At 46.4% G+C, this 12,458-nt stretch overlaps 1 protein-coding gene across 2 annotated transcripts in view; it reads left to right on the top strand.

Annotated features, from left to right (window-relative positions):
* Nucleotides 1-324: 324 nt before the first annotated feature.
* The window catches only part of WNK1 (WNK lysine deficient protein kinase 1), a 182,030-nt gene continuing 169,896 nt past the window's right edge, over nt 325-12,458 (top strand). For both annotated transcript variants that reach the window (XM_024204658.3, XM_024204640.3), the window contains exon 1: nt 325-1,449. In XM_024204658.3, coding sequence (XP_024060426.2) covers nt 682-1,449 — 768 coding nt within the window. In that variant the 5' untranslated portion in view covers nt 325-681. The remainder of the gene's footprint in view (nt 1,450-12,458) is intronic.

Raw genomic sequence — 12,458 nt, 5'->3', positions numbered from 1 at the left:
GGGCCTTGCGGAGGAGGCGGCTTCGCGGGCGGCCCCGGTGAGAGACCCGCGAGGGAGGTTTCCGGCTCCCTGTGAGGCGCCGGCAGGCAGCGAGGGGGCCGGCCCCGCGGCGAGCGGTTACTTCCTACCGGGAGGAGGCCGAGGTCGCCATGGGCGCCGTGTGAGGCGAGAGCTCCCTCAGGCTCCGAGTGACCGGGCCGCGCTTCTCTCCCCCGGCGGGGCGTGCCGGGCCTGCCCTCCCCTCTCGCGGCAGGGGAGTGCGGGGCCTGCGCCCCCGGCGCAGCCGCTTCCCGGCCTGGGCCTGCCTCGCTCCCCACCCCCAGCCCGGGGGGCCAGTCGCTTTTCCTCTCGGAGAGCAGCTGGGCTGTCCCGCTGTAGGCAGCCAGCGGCTTCGTCCCGGCCCGGCACCCGCCTCAGGCTCCTCTCGACTTCTCCCCCCTAGTCCCGTGTCCTGGTCCCGCTGCTGTCGCTCCATGTCGGCCCCGCTGCCCGGCTCCCCGCTGCAGGATGGATGTGGACGCTAAGCAGGGACCCACCCCGCCGCTGGCCCAGCAGCCGCCGCCAAGCCCCGCTGTGAGGAGCCCTTGGGACCCTCCTCTGTTGCAGCAGCAGCCGGACGCGCTCCCCGCTCAGTGACACCTCCCATCCTCTCAGCAGCGCTACCCCGAGCCCCGCAGCACCATGTCGGAGGGCGCCGCAGAGAGCAGCAGCCCGGCCCCCCGCTTCCTGGCTCCCCCGCCGCCTCCGCCCAAGAACGGCTCTAGCTCGGACAGCTCCGTGGGGGAGAAGCTAGGAGCCGTCGCTGACCATGATGGCTCGGGGGCCGGAGGAACAGGCGGCGAGGTGGGAGGCGGGGGCCGGAGCGAGGAATACCGGCGTCGCCGTCACACCATGGACAAGGACAGTCGTGGGGCTGCAGCCACCGAGCACCGCTTCTTCCGCCGTAGCGTGATCTGCGACTCCAATGCTACAGCTCTGGAGCTCCCTAGCTTGCAGCCCGCAGCACCCCCGGCCGTCGCCACTCCCGGGAGTATCACCCCGCTGCTGGGCTCCCCTCCTGAACCCGCTAGCCAGACCCCCTGCATCTCTGTCACCCACGTCCCCCTGCTATTGTTGCAACAGCCGTCTCTGTCGCTTCCCCACGAGGAGCAACCCATTCAGGAGCCCCCTGCAGCAGAGGACATCGCCCCGCTACTGCCCAAAGGAGAGGCAGAGGAAGCTGCCCCCTTACCCCCTACCAACACGGCAGGCAGTGCAGCCACCGCCAGCCGGGAGCTCCAGAACCGACAGCAAGAGGATATCGAGGAGTTAGAGACCAAGGCGGTGGGCTTCTCCCTTGAGGGCCGCTTCCTCAAATTCGATATTGAGATTGGAAGAGGCTCCTTCAAAACTGTCTACAAGGGGCTGGATACCGAGACTACGGTGGAAGTTGCCTGGTGTGAACTACAGGTAAAAGAGGTGCAAATTCCCCAAGCACAGTCATTCCCCTGCTGCCAGCCTCAAGAGAAGGGCAGAATCCTCAGATGTCAGGTCAACTGTCATCAGGGATGGGGGACACAGTTTTCCCTAGGTGTCAGCCAGCCAGCCATTCTTTGAATGGAGGGAGCAACTTCTCCCATGAGCTAGGCTGCCTGTTCGATTTCCTAAAGGCCTCTTCCCCCTTATGAGGTTGTCCAAGCTCTGAGACTTCAGAAACAGTAACTGCATTGAGTTTTCTGGAGCACTTAGCCTTCATGTCTTCTAAAGGTAATTTGGAGAGCTGCACAAAATCCTTTACCTGAGAGATAAAGGGGTTCAAGCTATAAAATTAGTATTTATACTTCTTGAAATCTAGTTCAAGTCTACCTCCAGCTAAGATAATTTTTTTCAAAAGATTGGCATTTGACATTAATGTAAAGAAAAATGTATGAGGTAGGGGAAACACTTGCATGTGTGGCTAACGTCATCTTACAGGAGATACTCAAGAAATATGCTAGCGAAGTGCACATAATACAGAGGTAAACCAATGTAAAATTAAACTTGAGTTGGTAGTGTACTATGACTCCCCAGTAGCTCAGCCTAAGTCCCATGGCTGCCTGTTGATACACTGGAAAGTAAATGCTTGCCTTTCATAAAATTGCAAAGGCTGAAATTCAACCTTTCCAGGTAACTATCTGGTTAAACTGTTACAAAGATGTTGCCGTACCTGCCAGCTCTTTGCTTCGACAGAGCTAAGGCTGTGCCGAACCCCAGTCTCATGATGGCAACAGCAGCAACTTCAGCTCCATGGCGAGTTGGAGCATGTATAACTAAGTGAGAGGAAGGTTGCTGTGCAACAAGGTTAAGGGGGAGGGTAGAGCCTGGCCTACCAGTTACAAATATCTGAAATAGGGGAATGGAGAGTCTCTGCTCTTGAAAAATTGGAGGAGGCAGAAGAAAGGCAGCAGTGGAAAGTAATCTTTCCCCATTGCTTCTGAAGGCTCAAGTGCATGATCTCAGTGCGCTCTCCTGACTGGCTGCAGTATCTCATGTGCCAAAATTCTTCCTCCTCCACAGAGCAACTTACCTACTCTCACAGTCAAACTGAAAAATGACTGAGACCACTCTCAGCTTGTATTCGTAGCATGCATTTTGAAATCAAATGACACCCTCTGCCAGTGTCCTGGGTAGCTATGCATCACCACATACCGAACAGGTTTGTGGTAATAGCTTTGCAAGCTTTTTCTTTTTTAAATAAATCCTAAGACCTAGCAGTATACTCAGGGTACCATTGTCATTGGTCCTGTCTGTGTTTAATAGTTGATGCCCAGTCAGGTGCTAGGCACTACTTAAACTTTCAGTGCACTGTCTGAGTGGTGCATTATTTGTTTTCTTTATGCAGTCTGATGTAATTTTGATTTGAAATCCTAATCTTATTCTCTGTTTAAAAGGCTCTTTGAGTTCATCTCAGATTTATCTTAATATTCAGATATTGTTTATTGACCTGAAGTGACTGTCAGCTTGGTAGTGATAATTTCTGACTTCAGCAGATATCATGATAGTCAGGATGTACTAATGGTTATGGGGTACTATAGGAACAAATTAGCTAATAGAAACATCACATACCTTTTATTTACAAATAAGTCTCTTTATAAAACAGACTTAACCAAGATTTTGAAGTTAAACATTCTTTTATCAGACACTTCAAAAATAATATAATGGTTGGAATAACAATGTAAAACAGAGGGAAGAATCTTTATAAAGTAAGAAAAGGGTGATGAATTCCAGTTAGGTTTTGCTGGAAGGCTATGAGTGGGTTGTAGATTACATTATTACTATATTTCACAGTTTGCAGTTTAAGTAGCAATGTGTGATAATTCCACAGGGTGAGTGACAAAGGTACAGGACATGAATAGAGAACTGTTCTAAGGCGGTAGAAATAAATTTTCAACTACAGAAATGAGCCTGTGATGTATGGTAAATAGGATATTTTAAGGCCATGAGAGTGTTGATTTCTCACTGCCTTCAGTTGTTTTGACTGGAGAGGGACTCTGTAGCCAGTGGTGATGCTTTAGTGATGCTACACATTTACTTCAGTAATAATTACAGGAGGATGTCATTGCTGTTCTGTGACTTACATTGACATTTTCTTGGTCTGTTCACTTCACTCAGACTCAACTGTATGGCTTTTCAAGGATGAACTGACACTTTGTAAGGATGATCTACTGATGCTAGGAGTGTTGCAGAGAGGAGGAATTAGTGAATTCCATGCCAACATCAGGTGGATTAATTTCTTTTGTGAGCACAAATGAGCTCTGATTCTTTTAGGGCTGTCTTGACTTTGTTACCAATTTATGCTTAACCTTTTCATAGTTTTGGTGCTTTGAAAAGTATTATTTTAAAATGCAATAGCTACCTCTTGTCTATAGTTGAAGCTAGTAAGGTAGGGGAAGAATTTCAAACAATTAAAGCTTACTTTTCCTTTTGAAAAGAACTCTGTCCAAAATGTTTAGTTTATTCCTAGATCTCAAACACTAGCACTGCTATGTAATTTGGGAGCTGAAAGGGCATTCTAGACATAGGAGAGGTGATGAGCATGGCAGGTGTCCCTTTAGTTCAGGAATTTTTTTTTTTTGTATTCAGTGCTACCACAATAAGTCACATCTGAACTTTATAAGAATTTACTTAAGCATAGTGTGTAGCCACAGACACCGTTTTCTGGCTAAGGCTCGTTTGCATGATACAGCAGCCTAACCTGGTGAAAGTAAAACTTGATACATACATGGTATCACGCAATTGGAAAAGATGACAGAGGGATAAAACATCACAGTTCTTACTTACAAGGCATGTGATGGGGGAAAAACTGCAAATGCAGTGCATGGAAGCCTACCAAAACTTCTATATGTATTTAATTTATAGTCTTTTGAGTATACGTTTAATGCCTAAGTTATCTGAAACGTCTTTGCTAATAGGAAAGGCTAAAATGCCAATCTTTTTACTGTTTATCAAAATTGTTAAATATTTTTGATCATGAAGTGTTCAAATTATACAGCACTGAGGACAGTCCTGCTAGAGCATTCAAGGATTTGGTGTATTACGCAGACAAGCCTAGAATGGACTTGGCAATAGAATGTCTGTTTAACTGTGGGGTTTCTAACTGGATGACACAGCTGTCTTTGACTTCAAACTAGGAACCCGGTAGGGAGATCAAGGGTAAAATTTTCGGGAGTGTCTCATTTTTCAAAAGGAACGTAGGTATTTAAATCCATTTTGAAAAATGACTTCTTTTCCCAAGTCACTTTGGAAAATCTTACACCATGTCTTTCAGAAGCCTGGATGACTGCATGGTGGTGTCCCTTGTGTTTGTCAGGCTGAGGATAGTAGCATAAATGGAAAAGTAAGCATATTTTTGGTTCTCCAAAGGTGTGTAGCTTAATGGCAATCCTCCTTTTGCCAGGTAGGAAACCTGGGTGAAATTTCTGTTTTCGCTTCCCTTATACAGGAAAGGTGGGAATCTGTGATATGGAGGATTTTGGGGCTCTGGGAGTGATTCAATGGAACCCCAGTAAGCAGCCTTGTAGGATATTTTGGCTTTGTTCCAAATGCTTTGGTTCTCACTTCTGTTATTCTCCTTCCACTGGTTACAGGCATTGAAGTGCATCTTCCATTGTCATAATTGGACGTATCATAACTGCATCTAGAAAGAGGTTAGGGTCAGCACTCATAGGCTTCATGATCTAGATGGCAAGCACAAAATCAGTTGAATATCTTCTTGTGAATGGAATGACAGTAATTCAAAGAAGGGAAAATAGCTATGTATAACTCTTAACATGGCTGGTTAATCTGATTGTTCAAAAATGAAAAACAATTCTTAACTGCCTCTTTTCATTCAGTAGCATTGCTACTAGGAATACATGATGCCTTATTCTTGTTACATTAAACTTAATAACCCTGTATTATTGAGTAACTGTAGGTCGGAGGAAGTCACAGTTGCAGTTGATTATTCATGTAAGCTAAGTCTTAGGTGTGGTCTGTGAACCTCCAGGTAAGTCCCTCCTTTCCTCTCATTGAGTCAGTTTTGAATGGGATTGTGTAGTCTACTTAGGTTCATCAAATAACACAGACCTGCAGAATAACTGGTTTGAACTGAAAATCTTCTGAGTGATGTTGGATTGCAATGGGAATTTATCACTTGTGAAGGAGCACTAATACTGTGTATCTTTTAAACATGAAAGTGCAGTGGGTGTTAGGCCTGCTCTTAAAATAATTAATCCCTCCTTTCCTGATGTGTGTGAGGAATTTGAAGAATTACCTTTAAATTGGAAAGGGTCTTCCCTTTAATGCGGAAAGGGTGATACAGGAGCCTCCATGTGAATATTATTTAAGTTGGTTGTGGAAATGCTTCCAAGGTGCTAGTGAAAGTAATATTATCTGGAGCAATACTCCACTCCACCTGTTGTCATACAGCATTTGCCCCTTCCCATCCCCACTGCCAACCATAGCTTCATGAAGCTTTGCTAACATACACCACCTTTGCCATTCCTGTATTTGGCATCTTTTAACACAATACCCTGATTAATTCTAAAATCATCGATTTTCACATGGACAGATGTCTCGGTCCTGGCGCTAGTAGGATGTTGAACCTTATCATACTGTGATGCAAGATGGATGTCAATTCTGGAGGTGAAACTGGTGCAGTAGTGTGTTCTGATAGTTTTGCTTAAATGAGTAAAAGCTGAAAATGAACTTAATCTGAATTTGTTGCTATCTCTAATTCTCATTGTTAGCTCAGCTCTGATGTACAGACCTATGTTGTAGAACTATAAATTCCAGTTAGACTACACACTCAAATCCACTACATTTATGTTTGGGATCAACCGTCCCTAGTGATAGGTGTCCTTGCTTTCCTAGCAATGATGGTAAAGCTGTTGAGTACAAACATAACTGCATTGCTGTTTACATGCAACTGTCATTTCTCCCCCCTGCAGTTTATTTTAGAGTAATGATAAAGCATGCAGCCCTTGAATTTTACTACAGGAAGCAGTGATGTGCAAAACGTGTTTTCATACACAAATTCCACTGAAGGAACATTCTGGCGGTGATAGAAAATGTAAATAAGGAAACCTATTTAAGGATAAAATGTACTCTTATATAAATAGTTAAATAGGATATGAGAAGTTGTCTGGGTGTGAGGTAGGTTTCATTCTTAAGTGGTAATTTTGATACAGTCTAATTTTTAATTAGCTCAAACTCTTAATACAAAGATGAAGTCTGTAAACATTTACAAATAAGTGGAATGTAAAATGTATATTACAGGCTTTAATATGCCAGTCTGTGCAGACTGGTTGGTTCTCACACTGTTGCTTGGACAGTTTAGGGTCACTGAATGCATTCTGAATCTCCGTGACGTTCTGTCCTGAGGCAAATCTGGTGGGTTACGGGGTAGGATGCCAGTAAGGGATGGGTTTTAGGTCTTCCAGGGTGTGTCTTCCATCTGCTTTCATTGGGTCATAGCAGAAGATGATTTTTGGAGAGACGTTGGTAGGCATTCAGAGTAGATGGCCATACCACCTGAGTGCGTTGGGTGACCATTTGAGAAAGCAGGACCTGTTTAGTTAGAAAACAGATCTCTTCATTCAACTTGAATTTGTCTCACTAGAGGCTTTTGATTATTTGGAGATGCTTTATTTGAATGGTGTCCAGCTTCTTTTCAATCATGACAGTGAGTGGCCATGTTTCAGAGTACTGACCACCAAAGCATTGTATATGCTTAGTCTCATCTCTCTACTTAGCAGGGTGGTCGGTTTCCAGAAGATGCTCTTAATGAGGTGCCCCACTAGTGACTGTGCTTTTTGCAATGCTTTTTCAGTGCTTCCCATGTTACTGACAACAAAGGCAAGGTTGGTGAGTAATCAACTGGAAGAATTTTGCATTTACCCCAATTAATTTTCAGGCTGACTTTTGCCACTGAGCTTTTCCAGGACTTTAAATGCTGCAACTAGCTTGTCTTTTGATTCAATGGCTAGTGTTGTGTTGATGAGGTTCTTACCAAGGCATATTTCAAAAGTGCATTTATATAGTGTCTGGTCAAGTGCATAGTCTATGATGGCTTTGAAAAGTTCTGGGGCAGCAAAGCATCTTTGTCAAATTCCCAATCTAATTTGGAAGAAGGCAGTTGTTTTCCCATGTACAAGAACACAATTTGAGGCATCTCCATATGGGAGATGGGACACTACAGAGGATGAGTATGTTGCTCCAAACTGAGGAACTATTCTGGATATCAAGAATGTCCAAAGTTATCGCTTCTAAAGCATGAGATTTAATATAATCAATAGCAAATTTTTGGTTTATGCCAGTCTCTAACTACTAGAGATGAGGATGAGATCTATGTAGTGGGTAGATGATCTCACATCTGCACACTGTGGGTTTCTTTCACCTTCATCTGAAGCATCTGGTATGGGTCATTATCAAAAACAGGATGCTGGACGTAGATTGACTTTGACTCTGATCTAGTATGGCAAGTCCTACGTTACTGTGCCTACCTAATGTTACTTGTGTAGTTTTAACTGGATGGATACAAAAGAAATGAGGTTCACTGTCAAAAAAAGTAGTAGCATTAAAGCACTAGATGGTTTCTTTGGCAATTGTGTATGACTTGAGACAATTGCCTAATCAACGATAGAAAAATGCTGAAGAACCTTAGGATGGCGGTAATATACCCACTAAAGTTTAAATATTGTCTTTTTTCATAAACTTGAATGCATATAAGTGTGTGCCGCACTTACGAATGCAGCATGATCATGTGAAGATACACCACAGAGAGTGCCTAGATTCACCCTTCCTTGAATAAGTCATTAACAGACTGGCTAGGGATGACTGAGAGGGAAGAGGAGGATGACCAGGACAATCCAAATGGGGTCATCCACCTGTGGACTTTTTACATTGTCATCTGATCTAAACCTTAGCCTAGTGCCCCACCAAGTGGTTTTAAGGCATTCCAAGGTGCTTTGCCCAGTATTGTTGAGATGCATGCTCGCGGGTGCAAGAAAAGGTTCACATTCATGGGATTTTTCATTCACGACAGAGTGGGCATGCTGTTAAAGAAACATTCTGCAGCTAGCTAAAGATCTCTGGCTCACTCCAGACTGCATTATTTTCAAGGTTTCTTAGAAAATGCTCTTAAAATACTTGGATTAAAAAAAAACTGATCAAGGATTTTTCAGTAGAAGAAAACTTTGAGAATATTGGGGTGGAGGTGGGAGAGCTCTTATTAGAGTTTCATTTGTAAGTCAGGTCTGTAACTTAAAATTTCAAGTCTGAGCTGAAGCTTGCATTGATGTCTGAGCTTACCTGAAAAGTAGAAATTTAGCAGGCTGCAGAACATATATCCTTATTTTGAAGCCCATCTCTTGGTTAAAATGACTAGGTACTGCTGAGTGACACATAAGAGAACCTGGTGTTTTAGCAGGCTTATGCTGGGAGGAAGGAGTTGTTGGGGGGGGAAAGCTAATAATACTTTCAGTGCAGAAGGAGATATGGTGCCCTCTGCTGCTTGTTTAGTGCTGTTTTAAATGCCTGAACTTGGGATACTAGAGCCATCTAGTGATTCACAGGATAAGCAGCAGCAGTACAAGCTTGTTCCTTCTATTCTACCAGTAAGACTAAAATGAGGTGGAAGGCCCACCAAGCCTCTTCAATTCTTGGCATATCTATTGAGACAGCCAACAAAATTTTATCAGTGCTGATTTATGATGTGCAAACTCAGTTGGTTCTTGAACTGTTCCCATTAGACTTATTTCAACTAGGTCAGTGAGCAGTCAGCAGACTGTGAAACTTTTGATAACTATCAAATTGAGTGCCTATTCTCCCACTGCAGGATAACTCTCATTGACTATGATGGGAGAATAAGGGTATGTCTACACTACGAAATTAGGTCGAATTTATAGAAGCCGGTTTTATAGAAATCGGTTGTATGCAGCCGATTGTGTGTGTCCCCACATAAAATGCTCTAAGTGCATTAAGTCGGCGGACCGCGTCCACAGTACGGAGGCTAGCGTCGACTTCCAGAGCGTTGCACTGTGGGTAGCTATCCCACAGTTCCCGCAGTCTCCGCCGCCCATTGGAATTCTGGGTTGAGATCCCAATGCCCGAATGATGCAAAACAGTGTCGCGGGGGGTTCTGGGTACATGTCGTCAGGCACCTCCCCCTCCGTCAGAGCAACGGCAGACAATCGATTCGCGCCTTTTTACCTGGGTTACCTGTGCAGACAACATACCATGCCAAGCATGGAGCCCGCTCAGCTCACCGTCACCATATGTCCTCTGGGTGCCGGCAGAGGTGGTACTGCATTGCTACACAGCAGCAGCTAATAGCCTTTTGGCAGTAGACGGTGCAGTATGACTGGTAGTCTTCATCAGCGATCTGGGTGCTGGCAGACGTGGGGCTGCATTGCACACAGCAGCAGCCCCTTGCCTTTTGATAGAAGATGGTATATTACGACTGGTATCCATCGTCATCGTACTGCAGTGGCTGTCAATCATGGGCACCTGGGCAGACATGCTCAGTCCTATAGAACTGTCTTGATGATGATGGCTATCAGTCGTAGTATGCTATTTTCTGCCAAGCGCCCAGTATTTTCTGCCAAGCACTCAGAAGATGCCGAGGGCTATCAGTCATGCTGCACCGTCGTCTGCCAGCTTAAGATGTAAAAAATAGATTTGTTCTGTATTCATTTGCTTCCCCCTCCCTCCGTGAAATCAACGGCCTGCTAAACCCAGGGTTTTGAGTTCAATCTTCGGGGGTGGGGGCATTCTTTGTGACAGTTGTTTGTGTTTCTCCCTGATGCACAGCCATCTTTGTTGATTTTAATTCCCTGTACCTGTACGCCATGTCGTCACTCGCCCCTCCCTCCGTCCGTCAGATACTAGTTTTGCGCCTTTTTTCAGACCAGACGCCATAGCACTGGGATCATGGAGCCCGCTCAGATCACCGCGGCAATTATGAGCACTATGAACACCACGCGCATTGTCCTGGAGTATATGCAGAGCCAGGACATGCCAAAGCAAAACCAGGACCAGCCGAGCAGGCGATTGCAGCGCGGCAACGAGAGTGATGAGGAAATTGACATGGACATAGATCTCTCACAAGGCACAGACCCCAGCAATGTGCAAATCATGGTGTTACTGGGGCAGATTCATGCCATGGAAAGCCGATTCTGGGCCTGGGAAACAAGCACAGACTGGTGGGACCGCATCGTGCTGCAGGTGTGGGACGATTCCCAGTGGCTGCGAAACTTTTGCATGCGTAAGGGCACTTTCATGGAACTTTGTGACTTGCTTTCCCCTGCCCTGAAGTGCCAGAATACCAGGATGAGAGCAGCCCTCACAGTTGAGAAGCGAGTGGCGATAGCCCTGTGGAAGCTTGCAACGCCAGACAGCTACCGGTCAGTCGGGAATCAATTTGGAGTGGGCAAATCTACTGTGGGGGCTGCTGTCATCCAAGTTGCCAGGGCAATCAAAGACCTGGTGATATCAAGGGTAGTGACTCTGGGAAACGTGCAGGCCATAGTAGATGGCTTTGCTGCAATGGGATTCCCAAACTGTGGTGGGGCGATAGACGGAACCCATATCCCTATCTTGTCACCAGAGCACCAAGCCACCGAATACATAAACCGCAAGGGGTACTTTTCAATGCTGCTGCAAGCCCTGGTGGATCACAAGGGACGTTTCACCAACATCAACGTGGGATGGCCGGGAAAGGTACACGATGCTCGCGTCTTCAGGCACTCTGGTCTGTTTCGAAAGCTGGAGGAAGGGACTTTCTTCCCGGACCAGAAAATAACCGTTGGGGATGTTGAAATGCCTATCGTGATCCTTGGGGACCCAGCCTACCCCTTAATGCCATGGCTCATGAAGCCGTACACAGGCAGCTTGGACAGTAGTCAGGACCTGTTCAACTACAGGCTGAGCAAGTGCCGAATGGTGGTGGAATGTGCATTTGGATGTTTAAAAGTGCGCTGGCGCAGCTTACTGACTCGCTCAGACCTCAGCGAAAAGAATATCCCCATTGTTATTGCTGCTTGCTGTGCGCTCCACAATATCTGTGAGAGTAAGGGGGAGACATTTATGGCGGGGTGGGAGGTTGAGGCAAATCGCCTGGCCGCTGATTACGCGCAGCCAGACACCAGGGCGGTTAGAAGAGCACAGCAGGGCGCGGTGCGCATCAGAGAAGCTTTGAAAACGAGTTTTGTGACTGGCCAGGCTACGGTGTGAAACTTTTGCTTGTTTCTCCTTGATGAACCCTCCACCCCCCCCCCCCCCGGTTCACTCTACTTCCCTGTAAACTAACCACCCTCCCCTCCTCCCTTCGAGCACCGCTTGCAGAGGCAATAAAGTCATTGTTACTTCACATTCATGCATTCTTTATTAATTCATCACACAACTAGGGGGATAATTGCCAAGGTAGCCCAGGATGGGTGCAGGAGGAGGGAAGGAAAAGGACACACTGTAGTTTAAAACTTTAACTCTTATTGAAAGCCAGCCTTCTGATGCTCGGGCAATCATCTGGGGTGGAGTGACTGGGTGGCCGGAGGCCCCCCCACCGTGTTCTTGGGCGTCTGGGTGAGGAGGCTATGGAACTTGGGGAGGAGGGCTGTTGGTTACACAGGGGCTGTAGCGGCGGTCTCTGCTCCTGCTGCCTTTCCTGCAGCTCAACCATATGCTGGAGCATATCAGTTTGATGCTCCAGCAGCCGGAGCATCGACTCTTGCCTTCTGTCAGCAAGTTGACGCCACCTATCATCTTCAGCCCGCCACTTGCTCTGTTCATCTTGCGATTCAGCCCGCCACCTCTCCTCTCGTTCATACTGTGCTTTTCTGTAGTCTGACATTGACTGCCTCCACGCATTCTGCTGTGCTCTTTCAGCGTGGGAGGACATCTGGAGCTCCGTGAACATATCATCCCGAGTCTGCCGTTTTCTCCTTCTAATCTTCACTAGCCTC

This window comes from Terrapene carolina, unplaced genomic scaffold (genome assembly GCF_002925995.2).
Source record: "Terrapene carolina triunguis isolate 2854851 unplaced genomic scaffold, T_m_triunguis-2.0 Scaffold190, whole genome shotgun sequence".
NCBI classification, from domain to species: domain Eukaryota; kingdom Metazoa; phylum Chordata; order Testudines; family Emydidae; genus Terrapene; species Terrapene triunguis.
The sequence above is the reverse complement of the archived record's forward strand: the minus strand, read 5'-3'. Positions and strand labels throughout refer to the sequence as shown.